This window comes from Carcharhinus amblyrhynchos, chromosome 1 (genome assembly GCF_965287045.1).
Source record: "Carcharhinus amblyrhynchos chromosome 1, sCarAmb.v2.hapA, whole genome shotgun sequence".
In the NCBI taxonomy this organism is placed as follows: Eukaryota; Metazoa; Chordata; class Chondrichthyes; order Carcharhiniformes; family Carcharhinidae; genus Carcharhinus; species Carcharhinus amblyrhynchos.
Window position 1 is genome coordinate 157,276,674 of NC_137324.1, and position 19,612 is coordinate 157,296,285.

Here is a 19,612-nt window from a genome sequence, read left to right on the forward strand (position 1 = left end):
GACAAGCACTTTGAAAGACAATAATGGTGTTAAACTACCACAAATATGAACTAAAGGGCCTGAATTTTACTGTTCTGTAATAAACCCCTTTATTCTCTTTTTAGGAGATTCTTAAAATCTAACTGTTTAAACAGTTCAACAATTAAACAATCGGATTGCAATGAGATCTTGATCAATTGGGCCAATGGGGTGACGAATGGCAAATGGAGTTTAATTTAGATAAATGTGAGGTGATGTATTTTGGTAGACTGAACCAGTACAGGACTTACTCAGTTAATAGGAGGGCACTGGGGAGAGTTACAGAACAAAGATCTAGGGGTGCATGTTCATAGCTCCTTGAAAGTGCAGTCACAGGTGGACAGAGTGGTGACGAAGGCATTCGGCATGCTTGGTTTCATTGGTCAGAACAATGAATGCGGAGTTGGGACATTTTGTTGGAAGTTGTGCATTGATAAGACATTGGTAAGGCCACACTTGGAATACTGTGTGCAGTTCTGGTCACCCTATTATAGAAAGGATATTATTAAACTAGGAGCGCAGAAGAGACTTGGTGGTTTGAGTTCTAAGGAGAGCTGGATAGATTGGGACGTTTTCCGCAAGAAATGATCTTATAGATGCCTATAAGATAATGGGGGGGGGGGGGGGGGTTTTGAGAGAGGGGAGAGATACAAAAGACTCCAGAGAGGCAATTTTTTCCACACAGAGTGGTGAGTGGCTGGAGCAAGCTGCCAGAGGTAGTGGTAGAGGTGGGTTCAATTTTGTCTTTTAAAAAGCATTTAGACAGTTACATGGATGAAGATGGGTGTAGAGGGATATGGGCCAAATGTGGGCAATTTAAAAAAGGTGGCATGGACAAGTTGGGCCAAAGGGCCTGTTTCCATGCTGTAAACCTCTACGACTCAGAGGAAACGGCATCGAGGGGACTAAATATGAGTAAATGAAACAGCATCCTGCTATTACATTCAATCGTGTTTAGTGTTCGAGTTTAATGTTATTAGGTTAGTGACTGGGTTCAGTAATCTATCAAAAGTAATCAGGTTACAATAATCTGCACTGTCAGTTACTACAACCGCATCAGCATGCTGCCAGCAATGTCTGCCAATTTTTGAAAGAACTAGCAGCTCATCCCCCTCGAGCCGCTTGCCCTTTGTGTAACTGAAACAGGATTTGTTGGATTTAAGATACAGCTCATCCTCAGTATATGAAATATGCAAAAAAAAACTAAGCAAAATTCTGAACACTAAACACTTCATCTATGAATTTATTGTTAAACAGTCTGGACCAGAACCGCTCTTCTATGAATGATCTTCTCATTGATGCTGCACTGCTTCATCGAGAAATTAGAAAATGTGAATTCAGAACAGTGAAAGTGAGGCTCACAATGAGGGGAATGGACAAACATTTCGATATAGCTTGACATTCGGAAGTACTTATGGAATGGTATTACATGGGTATTTTTGATGGGGTGCAATTTTAACAGGTTACTCATCAGAATCGAATATAATGCTGACTCTGAAAAAAAAATGGTGCTTCAGAAGCAAATACCCATGCTACATAAGCTCAAGAACTGCAGTGGGCCATTCAGACCCCTGAGGCTGTTTTGCCAACAAAAGGGTCATAAATGTACAAAGATCCTGTTGCTAACTCTGGGCACATTTGGGTAATGACAAGAGTTAGAAACTTGCATGCTGCTGCGGAAAGGAGGCCCAGCCTATTTTAACTCGTGTGACTTTAACACAATGCAGTTCATTCCTGGTTAGAATGGGTAAAAAGAGCAGCATGAGAGACCACCCCAAAATAAGGTAGATGTTGGGATGGAGCAGGAGTGAAAAATAATCTAGCCATAAGGAGCACTTCGCTCAGCCAAGAAAAGAAAAAGATTTTTTTCAGCCTCTTCTCATCTCAATTTACTTGACTACTAGTGAAGGTTTAAATCTGTCCTGTGAAGAGCTTAATGATGTGGGCACATGCAGATCATCATTTGATCTATTTGTAGCATTTTGTGCTACGAAATATCTGTTTAAAAAGGATACAGACATGACTCTTCAGATCATTTCGAAGGCCTCGCCGTACATACTCATATGCTTCTTCCTTCTTTCCTAAGCAGTTTAGAGTCAAACCTTTCATCGCCAGGGTCTCTGCAAAATTAGAAATAAAATGTACTGCATGTGGAATAACTTACTTGATGATTTTGTTGCAAAATTCACAGCAGTGCTATTGTTCAAAGCACACACCATTTAGACTGGAAAAACACTTCTTTCCAATACTCCAAGTTATTTTTTCCACAACATAAAGATTTCTCAATTATCAACCATATCCCAGAGCAGGTTAGACACCAAACGACCGTTTCCCATGTTTCTGCCACTCTAAATCCATTGCTTGATGAGAAAAATTGAGAGTCAGTTCTTTACTCTGGCAAATTATATTGCCTCACCTTCTCTCAATGGAGATCACTGAGTCAGGAGTGATGAGGGAAACAAAGTTAAGTGAAGTGAAACTAAGGCAAAATATTAGGGATATTTAGTATAAAAACACTCCCAGAATATTCTTGATAGTGCGAGTATGTGGGGAAGGGGGTAAAAGCAATCTCATTAACTTTACTCTTCCAGATCTCTCAGCACAAAATTCTTTATAAAAAGAAATATCTATCTGCTAGAAGAATTTCTTTTATGAAAAACCAAAGAATGCAGTAATGCAAGGCTAAACTCAATCTGAACTCGTTCCTGACCATTGTGGGGAGCAGTATCCAAGAACCAAGTTAAATAGGCTCATCACTAACATAAGCTACCTGCTCCCTTTTCCAGTTGAGATGGCTTTGTATCCCGGAGGTGCTGAGGCCAACTGTAGCATCTCTGTTGTCTGGAAATTTTGATCAGGTATTGACCTAGCATAAGTAATTTTTCATTTAAAAAAAAAATCTGCAAATGGAATATAAATGGAAAATGCTAGAAATGAATAGTACTCAGGTCACTATCTGCAATGAGAAAAGACAGGTTGATATTCTCTCGAAATTGAAAGTGCTCTTTTCATAGTCTTAACTGCTGAATTCTGCACTTGGTGTAAATAATTACAGAACCAGCAGGAAACTACAAAATCTCAGGCAGCTTCACCCAAATATTGATATGCTTGATGACTATATGCAGCAGGCAGAAAACTGCAATGCCAAGTGAAAGCAATAGAGGTCAAATCACAAATCTATTGAAATAACAGATGTGAACTTTGCTTTAAATCAAAAAAAGTACTCTGAAACAAATTAATTTTGGATAATTTGTAAAATTGTACATGAAATGAACTTATAAATTGCAACTGTACAATGGCATTAGCTGTAGATCAGTTTAGTGCGTTGGAAGGATCAGTTGAATGCCAGATTGCATTTCTCACCATTTCTAATGATTGTAGAATCTTAAAATAAAAACAAAACTAGACTAGAAAAGTGGGAAAAGAATGATGGAAAAGGTGCATAATCATACAGGACAGGAGTTAGCAACAAAAATAAAAATCAGTTTTTTTTTGTAGGGACATAGTGAATTAGAATTCATTGCAAATAAGTGAGCTACATAAAAGAGGGGTGCATTCCATTATATACTACTGAATTATTGGTAAACAGCAGTCATTTAGTGAAATCAATTCCTAAATTAGCTGATTTTTAAAACAGCTGAGCCAGAAAGACCAAGAATGTATTGTGCAGGTACACTAAATTGCCGCTTCATATGAGGTGAGGGAATAAAAATAAAGACTTGAAAATGATTCCCAGTAAGGAATTAAACATGACACTTATGACAGCAAGATGATTTTTTTTAAAAAAAAGGATCTTATGGCTGTGGAATTTACTACCAGTTAAGTGATTGAATAAGCAGTCAGATGGACATTTAAATTGGTTTAGTAAATGATTGAAGGGAAAAGAATAAAAGGATGAGAATAAAATAATCTAGGTAGAAGAGCAATATGAGATTAAGATTACTGTTCATGCAAAGGATAAAATGAACTTAGAATGAAAACTGAAATTAAATTAGATCAAGACAACATACTCCATGTTTGGAAAATACTGACAAGAAAAATACTTCAGGCTTGGCCAGCCATTCCTTTTTACTTTGAATTTAATAGGTTAAAACTGGAGAAGACAGGAAAACTTGGTATATATCCCTATTTCAACAGAAGAAAATAAAAAAAACTGCCAATGCTACAGATAAAAATAATGCAATTTCTTCTTGCTTCAAATTGTTAAACGTTGGTGCAGCTTGCTCTTCCACCACTGGACAAATGAAAAGTCAACTAATTCTTAATGTTTTCATAAAATGCCATTACTGCAGATGCAAGTTTCCCTTTATTGTATAATGTAATTCCTTTTACTTGTGAAATCTGGTCATTTTACAATTGATTTCCCCCGTTACAGTTTCTCTTTTCCTGTGTGTAAATCCAGATTAACGTCTACTCACTTTTGTACTGCCTTGGAAAGGCAATGAGACAACTCTGCAGTTCCATGTTAACTAAAATTTATCCTTGCATTTTTCTTAAAAATTCTGCATTTTTAAAGAATTTCAAGTTTTTTCTCACTAGGACTGCAAACGTTTCTGTACATTATGTGATCAACTGAAATGCTATTGCACACGGTCAGTAAAAAAAGATTAAAACCCAGAAATAATTAGGTGCGTTTCTGGAAAGAGAACCAACAGCTCAAGGATTAAAGGCACAAAGTTTGGGTGATGTTTAAAAAAAGGGACGATTGGCTGAGCCTCAAGCCTGCTGTGGTCGAGACTAAAGCCTGCAGTCAACATGTTCTTGTGTGATTTTACCATTCCCAATTAATGACCTCTCCCACATTTAAACATTAATCTAATGAAACAGAAGTTAAACCAAGCATTGCATGAACAATTATAAATACCTGAAATAACATGCGTAGCAGCAAGAAAAGTCAGTAAACGGTGCACAAGGTAACAATAAAATCAAGCCTGACAAATTACAGCGTTCATTCAATATACACCACTGCTCTCAGATTGCAGAATAATATCCAAGTTTACTTTAAAAAAAATAAAACTAGCAGAAGAAAGTCAGACCACTGGGCAACGTGTGCAGAAGATTAATTGTTTTTCTTTACCCGATACATAATGCCAGAAATGCAGAGACAGGCACTAAGTCAAAATAACAAAATCCGATACAAACAGATTGACCAGAGTTGTCCCAAAAAGTCAACTTTGCCTTAGCCGAAGTAGCTTGTAGTGGCAAGGAACACACAAGAAAATGAAGGCTAAGATCCACTTTAAAAAGAAATCTCTTTGCACTTCATACAGCCTACGAGAAAACCATTTTTTTTGTTAAAAATCAAAGCACCTTCTTCAATGATACAGCAACTTAACCCAGTGTAGGTGAACAACTACCACAACTTGTATTGATATTGCACCTTTAAGACAGTAAAACAATGCCAGATGCTTCACAGCAGCACTACAAATTAAAATTTGACACCAAGACACACAGCATTAGGGCAGAGGACCAAAAACTTGGTAAAGATTAGGTTTTAAGGATCATTTTAGAGGGAAAAAAGGCAGACAGGATTAGGGAGGAAGTGCCAGAGCTCGGAGATTTGCAGCTGGAAGCATGTCTGCCACATGCAGCAACTGTAGTCAGGTATTCTCAAGCCAAGAACTGGTGAAGTGCAGATATCTCGATTGTATGGCTGCAGAAGATCAGAGGTTGGATGGGGTGAGTCCGCAATGGAATTTGAAATTAAGGATTTTAAAACTTAACCAGCAGAGGATGATAGGCAGATTGAATGTGGCGCAAGTTAGGAAAATTGGATGCGGCACAAGTTACTCAAGCAGCTGTGTTCTGGATGATCTTAGGCTTTTGAATGGCACAACATGGAAGTGAGTCAACAGTGTTGGAATAGTCAAGTCTGGAGGTAACAAAGGCACGGATGACAGTTTCAGCATCAAATGATTTGAAGCAGGACAGGAGTCAAGCAATTTTGCAGAGATGAAAATAGATGTTCTTAACAATGCCCTGGATATTTTGTTTGAGGCACAATTATGAGACCGAGGTGCAGTCTGGCTCAGTCTCAAGACAGTTTCTAGGCAGGACAGGGTCAGTGGCTAAAGAAGAGCTTGTAGCAGGGAATGAAGACAGCGACTTCAGTTAGGTCTCAAATTTGGTCTGTATTGAGTTAGCTGAACTACGCAGTTAGGAGAAAAATAAAGATTTCCAACAGATAATTATTCAGGTCACCCTTGCTAGTAAAAAAGGATTGCATTTTGCAGTAACATTTCTTCTCTACCTTCTTTCGCCACCCTTTCCCAACACACAATGAATAATGATTAATTTGGTTAGAGTCAGAGTCAATCTTCACCTGCAGAATGGCAAGAACAAAGAGTGATCACCCCAAGGACAGAATACATGAGAAAAATAATTATCCAAAACTTCTATGGGGAAGTGTGGGGCTCAGTGCTATTGTTACTGGACTAGAATTTAGAAACCCACAGTGAAGGGCTTGGGAACTTTAATTCAATCAATAAAAATCTGGAATTAAAAATCTAATGATGACCATAATACCATTGTCAATTGTCACAATAACCCACCCAACTCATTAATGTCTTTTAGAGAACGTAATTTGTTCTTAGCTGTGGTTAACTAACTGCCCTCTGAGATACCCAGCAAGCCAGTTATATTACAATTGCTAGAAGGCAATAAGAAATGAAACCAGGTAGACCACCCAGCACCAACCTAGGTACCTGAAACAACAGTGGCAAACTCATCTCTGGTGGCCCTGCAAAGTCTTTCTTACTAAGATTTGGTAGTTTGTGACAAAATTGAGAGAGGTGTCCCACAAGCTGGTCAAGCAATAGCCTGACAGTCATATTCAAGGAATAATGTCCCCGACATCACCCTCGCCAGCCCTGGGTATGTCCTGTCTCGCTGGCAGAGGTGGCTGCCCCGAGAGTCCTCATCGTTGACTCTGGACTCATACAAGTCTCTCAGTATCAGGTCAAGCACGGGCAAGGAAGCCTCCTGATGATAACCACACACGACAACTTCTCAGCTGACATATCAGTACTTTTCCACGTTGAACTCTATTTGGAGGAAGCACTAATGTGGGGTGGGCACCTCAATGTCCATCAAGAGGACTTCCATTGTACCACTACTGGTTGAGCTGACCAAGCCCTAAAGGACATAACTGCTAGACTGGGTCTGTGGCAGGTGGTGAGAGAATCAAGAGGGGAAAAAGTAACTTGACTTCATCCTCAAATCAGCCTATCATAAATGCATCTATTCCATTCTCAATGATGGGGGAGCTCAGCTCTTAAAGCTCAAGCATTTGCAATAATCTTCAGCTAAAGTGCAGACTGGATGATCCATCGCTGCCTGTTCCGGAGATCCCCAAGCACAGACCAGTACACAGTCAATTCAATTCACTCCACTTGGCATAAAGACAATACTCCGCCAATAATACTCAAGACTTGTGCTGCAAAATTTGTGCCCCTAGCGAAGCTGTTCCAGTACAGCAACACTGGCATTATCCAGAAATAGAAAATTGCTCAGGTATGTTCTGTACCGAAAAAAAACATAAATCCAACTAGGCCAATTACCACCCCCATTAGTTTATTCTCTATCATAAGAGAAGTGATGGAAGGGGTCATCAACAGCACAATCAAGTGGTATGTGTTTACTGCTCACTGATACTCAATTTAAGTTCCATCAGGGCCACTCAGCATCTGACCATATTACTGCTTTGATTCAAACATGAACAGAAGAGGTGAAGAGAGAGTGACTGTCCTTGACATCAAGACAGCACTTGACTGAGCATGGCATCCAGGAGTCCGAACAAAACTGAAGTCAATGGGGCGAGAAAGCTCTCTGCTGGTTTGAGTCATACCTAGCACAAAGGCAGATGGCTGTGGTTGTTGGAGGCCAATCATCTCAGTTCCAGAACATCACTGCAGGAGTCGGGCAGGGTAATGTTCCAGACCCAAACACCTTCAGCTGCTTCACCATTGATCTTCTTTCATCATAAGGTTAGAATTGGGGGATATTTGTTGATGTTCAGTAGCATTCGTGACTCCCCAGATACTGGAGCAACCCATCTCCAAATGCAGCAAGATCTGGACAATATCCAGGCCTGCACTGACAGGTTATTTGTGCCACACCAGGCAATAACCATTTCCAACAAGAGACACAATCGAACCACAGCCCCTTGAGATTAATTGGCTGTAGCATCACAGAATCCCCCACTATCAATATACTGGGGGTTACCATTGATAGAACCTGAACGAGCCATATAAATACTGTGGTTACAAGAGCAGATCTGTGGCTATGAATTTTGCAGCGAGTAACTCAAAACCTGTCCATCTACAAGGCACAAGTCAATACTCTCCACTTGCCCTGATGAATGTAGTTCCAACAACACTCAAGAAACTCAAAACCATCCAGAACAAGGTAGCCTGATTGACTGGCAGTACACGTACAAACAGACTAATTCCTCTTCCATTGACACACAGTGGCAGCAGTACGTACCATGTACAAGATCACTGCAGGAACTCACCAAGATTCCTCAGACAGCACCTTGACCGCCATCCAGAAGAATAAGGGCAGCACAACCATGGAAATGCCACCACCTAAAGTTGCTCTCCAGGAAACATACCCCAGCTTAGAAATATATCAGCATCCCTTCACAGTCACTGGGTTGAAATCATGGAACTCCCTACCAGCACTGTGGGTGTACCTACATCACATGGACTGCAGCAGTTCAAGACGGCAGCTTATCACCACCTTCTCAATAGCAATTAGGAATAGCATTAAACACCAGCTTAACCAGCGATGTCTACATTTATGAATGAATATTAAAGACAAAATGAAAGTACTTTGCTCTGCAAACTTAATACATCTATGAATTTTCCCTTACTGCCACTCCAACCCCCTCCCATTATTAACCATAAAAAAAAAATTACAGCAATCCAAGGAATGTTCACATTATAAAAACATATAGATGCAAAAACACAAGAGGCACTTTATTTTTAGGCCTGTTAGCAAACGATTAAAGGCAAATTAATTCAAAGCCTTTCATCCAAAGTTAACTTACCTCCATGTTCTGCATACTTTGGATTGCTAAGTATTTGTTTGCAGAACTTCAACCCATGTCTGTACTGCTTGTGTTCATAGCATTTCTGTGACAAGAGGGGAAGAAATATGACAATCAGAATACATGAAAGCCACAAGACTATATAACGCTTTTAAAAAGTAAGCTGGAGACTTTAGGGTATTTTAGTACTCCACAATACTAGATACAGTTTAAACATTCATATAACCCAAAATGTCAGGTAGAATCAAGTCATTGGCCTGTTTTCCACTTGTACAGATTTGATGGTTTATATGCATTTTTACCCAGCTTAAGTTGCAGAATATTTTTAAGTTGAAACAGCAAGCTTGCAGAGTAGCTGTCCTCGGGAACATAGCATGATATCTTGGTGCTTGATGACAAGTACAAATTCAAGTTCACCTGAATATAAAAATTACTAATTTCCACATCACAAAAATTCTAAAAAAGGTGACTGCAGACACTTTGAAAATAGCATACATCAAATGCAACATCAAGTGCAAACAAAACTCTCGTTCCTCATTCTATCATATTAGTCCAAAGAATGGAAATTTCAACAGTGCCTGGAATATTTGGGTAAATCTGTGACAATCAAGTATCCTATCCAATATACAAATGAACAATTTACCAGAATGCATTGCTGAGAGGCAAACTGAAGAAACCAGGTGAACCTACATCTTAAGCTCTTGTTTGCACATTATGATGAACGTCTATTCACTTGTGTTTAAGCTGCACTGCTCCTTTTTAAATAATTGTAAAGTTTCAAGGACCAAGTCATGAAGATGAAGGCGAGGTATTACCCATTTTGAATATTGGGCTCACCACCAGAGATGAGATTGTTACTTCAAATGCAAGTAGCCCCTACATCTTAAAACCTGTCAGCACCTTCTAATCTGGCAAGAGATTTGTTATTTTAGAACTTTAGCATTAGCATCTGAAACCACTTAGTCTGTGCACACCCTCTTACTACCCAACCATCTCTAAAGCCCCTTTCAATTTAGTCCTAGCTATAACATATGCTGCAGTTTCTGCCATGACACCAACACCCGGTCCTGTTGTCACCTTTGTTCTAAACTACCCAACTATCTTTTCTTGGGTTCAAGTTTATTCTCAGACATTAGTCCTACCACTCCCCAAATGAAACTCTACCTCCTCTCACCTTTAAATTCTATTTTAAGCATCACATCGTCATCTCTAGTTGCACGCACATATTTTAATATTTTCACCAGTTTCAGACTCCATCAGAGCACCAAGGTCACTTTTGTGCCTTTCCAAACATAGTTTTTCCTCAAATATCGCCAAATAGTTCTGTCTCCTGCATCTGCAGTTGTCTCTCAAACGTCCACAGGTCTGTTATCAGTTTTCTTTATACCTCATACATATTATTCCTCAGCGGGATCATGTGTAACTACAAGAGCAGCTCCACCCATACACCAACGACACCCAACTATACCTCTTCCACTGCCATCACTGATGGCAGGACTCTTGCTTTATCAGATTCACTGTCTGACACCAAAGCTGCATAAGTTTAAACTTTCTAACAGTTTAAGTTTATTTATTAGTGTTACCAGTAGGCTTACATTCACACTGCAATGAGGTTACTGTGAAAATCCCCTAATCGCCACACTCCGGCACCTGTTCAGGTACACTGAGGAAGAATTCAGCATGGCCAGCACGCCTTTTAGACAGTGGGAGGAAATCAGAGCACCTGGAAGAAACCCACGCAGACACGGAGAACGTGCAAACACCACAAAGACAGTGAGCCAAGCCAGGAATTGAACCTAGGTCCCTGGCACTGAGGCTGCAGTGCTGGCCACTATGGCACCATGCCACCTACTGCTAAATGTGCAAAACTGAAGGCACGCAGGCGTCTCTGGCGCGAAACAGAATCAAAGAATGATACAAAAGAGGCCGCTATTTGGCTTGTTCCATCAATGCCAGGATTCAAATAATTTCCTTGGCTGTTCATGGAGGTTGAACTTAGTGGAGTTCAAAAGTAGCCTTTTGATTTAATTGCAATATTTTAAACTTGCATGCAGTCCATATACAATCCCAACTGAGTCTTTAGCTCATTGAACAACTGTTCAATTAAGCCTTCATCATCCTAAAGTTAAACCTATATTCTGCATTAGGCTGACCTAAGAATTTCTAGCACAGACACCTCTCAACTTGCTGACAGCAAAAGTACAAGATACAAAAATGTTAGGAAAAGACCAGCTGTTCAATCAAGCCTGACCCAATCCAATAAACACATCAATACTTACATCCCTCAGTTATGTCTTGATGAAAAAGAAAAATAACAGGATCTATAAGCAGAAAATCTCTGGGAGATCCCTCTTTAAACGCTGGTGATAGTCACGCAAGATAACACAAATTGCCCAATATAAAATCTGTGTCCCATTTAGTAACATACAACATATAGTAAACTCTTAATTGTTTGTAACCTGGTAAAGCCATTTCTTAAATAATGTACGGCACGCAGTAGCCTCTCAAGTCTACGTCACAATCGTCCAAATTTCAGGTCACAGATACAACATCTTTGTGCTCCTCAATTCTCAGATACGTGAACTTAAACATATCAGCACTCAATATTCAAATACCATAAAATGGAAGTCAAACCAGAATCAGTTTTGAAAACTTAGAGGCGTAAAGTCATTCGGGTACAGGAGGTAACCATATGGCCCTTTTGAATTCATGCCAGATTTATGTAGGGAAATTCAGTTAGTCTCATTTCCCCTGCCCTATCCCCTTAGCGCTTCAAGTTTAATTCAATTTCCCTTTGAAATTATTCATCATCTCCACATGCACCACACTTGCAGGCAGTGAGTTTGTGGTCATTACCACTCGCCGTATAAAAGAGTACTCCCTCACAACCCTTTATATCTCTTGCCCAAAATCCTCAAATCTGTCACCCATCTTGCACTCTGCTTATAGAAGCGATCTCTACATATCTTAAATGAAATCTTTCATGATAATGTACATCTCTACTAAATCTCCTTGCAATCTCATAGGAAGATTCTCTTTCTCCTCCAACTTAACTTTATAGCTAAAATCCTTGATCCCTGGAACCTTTCTGGCAAATCTCTTCTGCATCTACTGGGACTCAAATACTTTAAATATTGCATTCAGTTTTGTCACAAAAAAAAAGTTAGAGCCTAACCAAAGCATTACAAATGTTCAGCATAATTTCCATTTTTGTACTTAGAACCTCAATTTTCCACAGCTCAAAACCTCCTTGATCTTGACCTCAAGACAAAGCTTTACTAACTATTCTCTCAGTATGTGTTGCCACCTTCCATGATCTATGCACATGAACAACCAGTTTCCTCTAACCTGAGCTCTAAAAAACTTATCTAATCAAAATTCAGAAGGCAGTCACTAGTAGGGAAGATGGAACTGCAGACTGTGACAAGGCTGGAGTGCAACGAGCACTAATTTGGGAATTTGGTGCAAGAGGGAAGGTAATATAGAGGGAAATACGGTGCTCCTTTTTATATTTTTTTCACCATCGGAAGCTGGTGAGTGTTCAAAGCTTTAATTAGGTGAACAGATAGATGATTATTTAGTATGTTAAGATTTTATCCCTTTAAATGCAGGCAGTAGTTTAAAAAAGGCCATATTGGCACTAGGGTTGGTCCACTTTGGTAGGAAGGACTATTACTTACGTGGCGAAACACTGCAGCAGGCGACGGTGCAGAGGGACCTCGGGGTCCTTGTGCATGAGTCGCAAAAACCCAGCTTGCAGGAGCAGCAGGTGGTCAGGAAGGCGAATGGGATGCTGGCCTTCATAGCGAGGGGGATTGAATATAAAAGTAGGAGGTCTTGCTGCGGCTGTATAGGGCATTGGTGAGACCGCAGCTGGAGTACTGTGTGCAGTTTTGGGCGCCGTACTTACGCAAGGATATTCTGGCCTTGGAGGGAGTGCAGAGGAGGTTTACTAGGCTGATACCAGAGTTGAGGGGGTTGAGCTATGAGGAGAGGCTGAATAAACTAGGCTTGTACTCGTTAGAGTTTAGAAGAATGAGGGAAGATCTCATTGAGACGTATGAGATGATGAATGGGATGGATAGGATAGAGGTGGAGAGACTCTTCCCGCTCAGAAAGGACAGTAGGACTAGGGGGCACAGCCTCAAGATAAAAGGGGGGGGGGGGGGGTTTTAGAACGGAGTTGAGGAGGAACGTCTTCACTCAAAGGGTGGTGAATCTCTGGAATTCTCTGCCCGTTGAGGTGGTGGAGGCTGCCTCGCTAAATATTTTTAAGACGCGGGTTGATGGGTTTTTGATAAGCGAGGGGATTAAGGGTTATGGGGAGAGGGCGGGAATGTGGAACTGAGCCACGACAGATCAGCCATGATCTTATTGAATGGCCGGGCAGGCTCGAAGGGCTAGATGGCCTACTCCTGCTCCTATTTCTTACATTCTTAAGTTAAGGATATCTTCTCAGGGTTGGAGAGGAATTTGGAGTGGGAGGGGTAAGAACTAGTTGTCGTCATCCATGCAGGTGTCAATGACATAGGTAGGACTAAGATCGAGGTTCTGCTGAGGGTGTATGAACAGTTAGGGACAAAAATTAGCAAGTAGAACCACAAAGGGTCTCTGGATTAGTGCCTAAGCCACCTGAAAATTCATGTTCAGGTCATACAGCAGCCTTAGAAATGTAATATCATTTGCCATTGTTGCAGTCAAAATCCTGGAACTTCCTACCTAAAAGCACTCTGGGAGTATTTTCTCCAGATATACTGTAGTCGTTCAAGGTGGAAGTTCATCACCGATTCAACAATAATTAAGGATGAGCAATAAATGTTGACATTGCCAGTGAAAGCCATATTCCATGAATGACTGGATTTTAAAAAAGGCTAATGCTGCTTGGTACGAAGAAATACTGATTTAAAAACTATATTTTCCCATTTTCTTTATGTTTCAATTGAGTAATGCAAATGTATGTGTTAAATTTATAACAATATCACATGTAGGAAATAGAAACAGATTGCTTCCAAGTTGGGTCAAAAACAAAGGGCCGTAGGCAATGAAATTCATTACATGAGATTCTCAAGAATTTTCTTTGCAGAGTTCCATGGCTGCAACTGCCACTATATTAATGTTCAAGATTAGATCGATTAGGTGGAGCAAACTCTTAATTCAGTCATTTGTCATAAAACAACAAGTGCAAATGTCTGTTGTTTGTGTTGATTTTTTGAAGACAGACGTTGATTCATATTTCGTAGCATTTTCCTTGCAGGGAAACTGTCTTAGGATCAGAAGAAATAAGAGGTGGCCATTTGGCTCACTGTTGCACCATTCAGAAAGATCCCGGCTGATCTCACTGTGGACATTATTCCACTTTCCTTCCTGCATCCCATAAACCTTGGCTGCCTTGATGATCAAAAATACATTAAATGCAGTGTTGAATGTGCTGAAGTTCTCTCACCGCCTTTTCCTTTCAGTTCATCCACAACATCAATATCCTAGAATATTCAGGTTCCAGCCATGGTCACTTTGCAAGCATGTTTTTATAAATCGATGCCAAATTTATTTCTACTCATGCCACCAGTTCACCCATCTTGTTACAAATGCTGCTTACATTTGGACGGAGTCCTTTTACCATTTTGTCCTTAATTTGGCCTTAAATGCCAGTGCAATCTGTAAATTTGTAAGCTCTGTCCCTTCCTGTTAAATTGATTATTTGCATCACTATCATGAACAATTGCCATGTCCTTTTTCCTTAACTTTCCAAATGAACACTTCCACCTCTCTCCATCACTGCCCTGCCCCCAACCCCCCAAAACTATTTAAAAGCCCTCTCCACAGACTTATAGGTTTTTTCAATGCACTGGTCCTGGTGTAATTAAGGACAACACAGTTCCAATGCTACAACTCCCTTTAGCCCTAGTATTAGGAGCCAGTGATCCATGAATTGAAACCCATACATCCATGCCCTTGTTCTTCCTGGGTGTAGATGTCACAGTTTTGGAAGGTTCCATCATAGGCTGATTCTGGAAGAAATGAATGTCTTTAAAGAACAGTGTAACATATACAAGTGAACCTTTCTTTCCGGTTGTGCCATAAAGAGGGTATTCCACTCTGGTTTAAAGTACAAGCTGCCTACAAAGATAACGTTTAGTCATGTCTTTTCAGTCTTTTGTTACATTAAACATTTTAAAATGTGAAACCTTGTGTCAATTTTTCAGCAATTAACTGGAAGTTAGTTTTTTTTTTACAGAGATCATAGCATATAAGAAACAGGAGCAGGAGTAGGCCATCTAGCCCTTCGAGCCTGCCCCGTCATTCAATAAGATCATGGCTGATCTGTCGTGGCACAGTTCCACATTCCCACCCTCTCCCCATAACCCTTAATCCCCTCTCATCAAAAACCCATCAACCCGCGTCTTAAAAATATTTAGCGAGGCAGCCTCCACCACTTCAACGGGCAGAGAATTCCAGAGATTCACCACCCTTTGAGTGAAGAAGTTCCTCCTCAACTCCGTTCTAAACCACCCCCCCTTTATCTTGAGGCTGTGCCCCCTACTCCTACTGTCCTTTCTGAGCAGGAAGAGTCTCTCCACCTCTATCCTATCCATCCCATTCATCATCTTATACATCTCAATGAGATCTCCCCTCATTCTTCTAAACTCTAACGAGTACAAGCCTAGTTTATTCAGCCTCTCCTCATAGCTCAACCCCCTCAACTCTGGTATCAGCCTAGTAAACCTCCTCTGCACTCCTTCCAAGGCCAAAATATCCTTGCCTAAGTACAGCACCCAAAACTGCACACAATACTCCAGCTGCGGCCTCACCAATGCCCTATACAGCCGCAGCAAGACCTCCCTACTTTTATATTCAATCCCCCTCGCTATGAAGGCCAGCATCCCATTCGCCTTCCTGACCACCTGCTGCACCTGCAAGCTGGGTTTTTGCGACTCATGCACAAGGACCCCATATATATGAATGTTACTTGCCACTTATCAGCCCAAGTCTAAATATTGCTCAGGTCATGCTGCATGCAGGATTGACCTGTTTTGTATTTCAAGTTGTGAGCAAACTTTCCAACTTCTGATCTTATGATGGAGGGAAGTTTATTGATCAAACTGAAGATGATCAAGCCGAGAACACCACTCTGAAAAACTCCTGCAGCAATTATCAGGACTGAGATGGTTAATCTTCAGCAGCCACCTTCCTTTGTACTAGATTTAACTTCAAGTGTTCAGTTTCACTCAAATGCCTTCACAGAATCCCTACAGTGCAAGAGGAAGACAATTAGCCCATCAAGTCCGCACCAACTCTGACAGTGCGTCTTACCCAGGCCCTATAGCCGTGACCCCACAAGTTTATCACACTATGCACCACAGAAAAAGTTCTTTCTGGTCGTATCACAAAATGTTATAACTCTTGCTCTGTCCAAGACTGGAAAAAAATTACAAAGGATCGTGAACAAAGCCCAGTCCATCACACAAACAAACCTCCCATCCATTCCCACTGCCTTGGAAAAGCAACCATCATATTCAAGGACGCCATCACTTCTGGGCATCCTCTCTTCCATCTTCTTCTGTCAGGAAGATACAAACATCTGTGGTCACATACCAACCGACTCACGAACACAGCTTCTTCCTTGCTGCCAGACTTTTGAATGGACCTGCCTCATAAAACTGATCTTTCTCTACATCTGAGCTACGACTGTAACACTACATTCTGCACTCTCTCCTTTCCTTCTCTATGTATGATGTTCTTTGTCTGTATAACACACAAGAAACAATACTTTTTGCTGCATACTAATTCATGTGACAATATTAAATCAAATTACTAATTCCTCCTAACGTACACATCTTGGGACATTAAGGGGCAATTTAGCATGGCCAATCAACCTAATTTGCACATTTGTGTTACCACATTGTCAAATATTGCCTCCACAAAGGGCAAACGCTCTCACCTCACTTCTGGAACTCAGTTTTTCAGTCCGTATTTAGACCAAGACTAGTGATGATCCACTGTACCTCACAGATCCCTTCTTTTGAATTTTAGATCTGTTCTGAACCTATTAATTTGGAATAGTGCTGGTGTATGACATCTTTGATATGAAGATGGGACTTATCCCCACATGGACAACACAGTTGTCATTCCCACCTAAACTGGTCATGGCCAAATGCATTAATGAGTGGTGAACTGATGAAAAAGTCTGAAGTAGATTTTCTCATGTGGGTTCGCTCATTGACTGCTGCAGGCCTACTCTGACAGCTATATTCTTTGGGTTTCTTCAGATGATGGGCATTGAATAGTACATTCTGTTGACTCGCTACCTTCAGTGCTTCTTCCAAGTGGTCTTCAACATAAAGTACTGATTTGCCAGCTAGGGGAGGAGAGCAAGTGGCAATCAGCAGGTTTCCATATCCATTAAACTTTGTCAGGTTCAGGTGCTCTCCTTTCCTCCTTTGGACCACTATGCAATCCACCTATGATGAGTCCATTCTGTGGGGCAACAAGACATTCCTCTCAGATGTCTTGATAAGGATCATTAGTGCCTCTTATGTTCTAGATCATGAGAAGAAACTAGAATTGCATTCCAAATAATTATGGTTTAACGAACATAAAGTGCTGCCTTTAATGTGAAGCTGCACACACTTCGTCTATAGCATGAAGTGTACTACTTACTGGGAGTACAATTCCAGCTGATTTTTTTTGTTAACCAAAATGCATCAGCTCATATTAATGCATAATTCCATCTGTCAATTACCCACCCCAGTATCTCTTTAGTTTTGTATGATCTGGAAAAGTACACTTTTATTTTGGTTTTACAGTAATTTCTCATTCAGTGTCATAGTTACATTGAGAAGTGCAACTTTTAGCAAAACACATTTTCCCATTACAAACTAATGTATAAAGTAGAATTTGGTTCCTTTAGGCATTTATCACCAGGAAAAAAACAGCACAATTGAAATAGTGTACATGCACAGTACATACCAGATGAAATAAAGTAAAATACATTTCTGAATATAAAAGATATAAATTTAAAATATTCACAGCAGTTTCAACATTGAACAAACTGACAGTGAGAAAAGCATTGTTAAACATAGGATTATTGAATAGAATGCAGATGTCAGGATCAAGTCAAATGGGATCAGGATCATTGACAAAAGAGATTGCAGAGAGTAAGTATTCCAAACAGACAGAAAAGTTAACTAAGTGGGATAGAAGGAGCAGCAAGGATGCCAAGAGCGCCAAACAACTGTATGAATAATTCATGAGGGTAAACTGAAGCATCCAGACAATTAGTAAAAACGGAGAGTTGATGTTATTATGTTAGTTTGGATGTGTTTTCTTGTTGGATTCCATGCTTGTGTGTTTATCCCTGTTAGCTCCTCAGTTTGTTTTAGAAAAAGTTCCTTTATCTTACGTACAGACTGAATAAGCAAACACAATAAAATCCTTTTTTGATCTCTGGAGAAAGGTACTTGATCTAAAAATGTTAACTTTTTCTCCGTCTACAGACTCTGGCAAACCTGCTTAGTATTTCCAACATTTTTTGTTTTAGATTATAATCAAATCGGTTATTCACTGGTGGTAATTCATTATTTAAAGTACTGGATTTTAAAATCTGTGGCCACTGAATTCAATAAAGAATGAGGCTGATTTCATCAGTAAATTCTCCTGATCGTGGTCCGTTGGCAAACATATTGGTGTCGCAACATTAAAGGGATAGATGTTTCCTATCGGGTTATGAAACCACCATGACCAAATCTTAAGTGAGAAGTCACTACATCTAAAAATTTCAATACGACTTCATTTGTATATATCCAAATCACAATTAGAAGTCTCACAACATCAGGTTAAAGTCCAACTGGTTTATTTGGCAGAACTAGCTTTCAAGGCCTCAAGCTCCTTTTTCAGGAAGAAGGAGCTTGAGGCTCCGAAAGCTAGTACTGCCAAATAAACCTGTTGGACTTTAACCTGGTGTTGAGAGACTTCTTATTGTGCTTACCCCAGTCCAACGCCAGCACGTACACATCACATCCAAATCATCCATACCTAGAGTAAATAAATTTGACACAAGAACTGAATCCTGCGGAAAACCATTCCACATTTCTTACCACTGAAAAAAAATCTCTTCAACCAGAATTGTTTTCTCCAGAAATCCAGTTTGCCATCTTCCCTCCATAATCTCCAGTGTGGTACCTTTTCAAAGCTTTTTTGCCATTTTACCAATGCCCATGCTTGCTACCTCCTAAAATTTCTACAGTTTGGGATTGATCCTTTTTCAAATCAGAAAGATACAGCACCAAAACAGGTCCTTCGGCCCAACTCATCCGAATCAAACAGATTTCTTAAACTGAACCAGTCCCATTTGCCTGCATTTAGCCCATATCTAAATCTTTCCAATCCACGTACCTGTCCAAATGTCTTTTAAATATTGTAATTGTTCCCACCTCTATGACCTCCTCTGGCAGCTCATTCTATATGCCCACTAGCCACTGTGAAAAAGTTGTCCTGCAGGTCTCTTAAATCTCTCCCCTTTCACCTTAAACCTACGTAGACTAGTTT

At 40.2% G+C, this 19,612-nt stretch overlaps 1 protein-coding gene across 1 annotated transcript in view; it reads right to left on the reverse strand.

Annotated features, from left to right (window-relative positions):
* The window catches only part of naa15a (N-alpha-acetyltransferase 15, NatA auxiliary subunit a), an 84,934-nt gene that overhangs the window by 49,707 nt on the left and 15,615 nt on the right, over positions 1-19,612 (reverse strand). Inside the window, exons 2-3 of the mRNA XM_080194357.1 lie at positions 9,068-9,152; positions 2,034-2,138 (exon numbers count right to left, since the gene is read on the reverse strand). Of these exons, the coding sequence (XP_080050483.1) occupies positions 2,034-2,138; positions 9,068-9,152 (190 nt within the window). The remainder of the gene's footprint in view (positions 1-2,033; positions 2,139-9,067; positions 9,153-19,612) is intronic.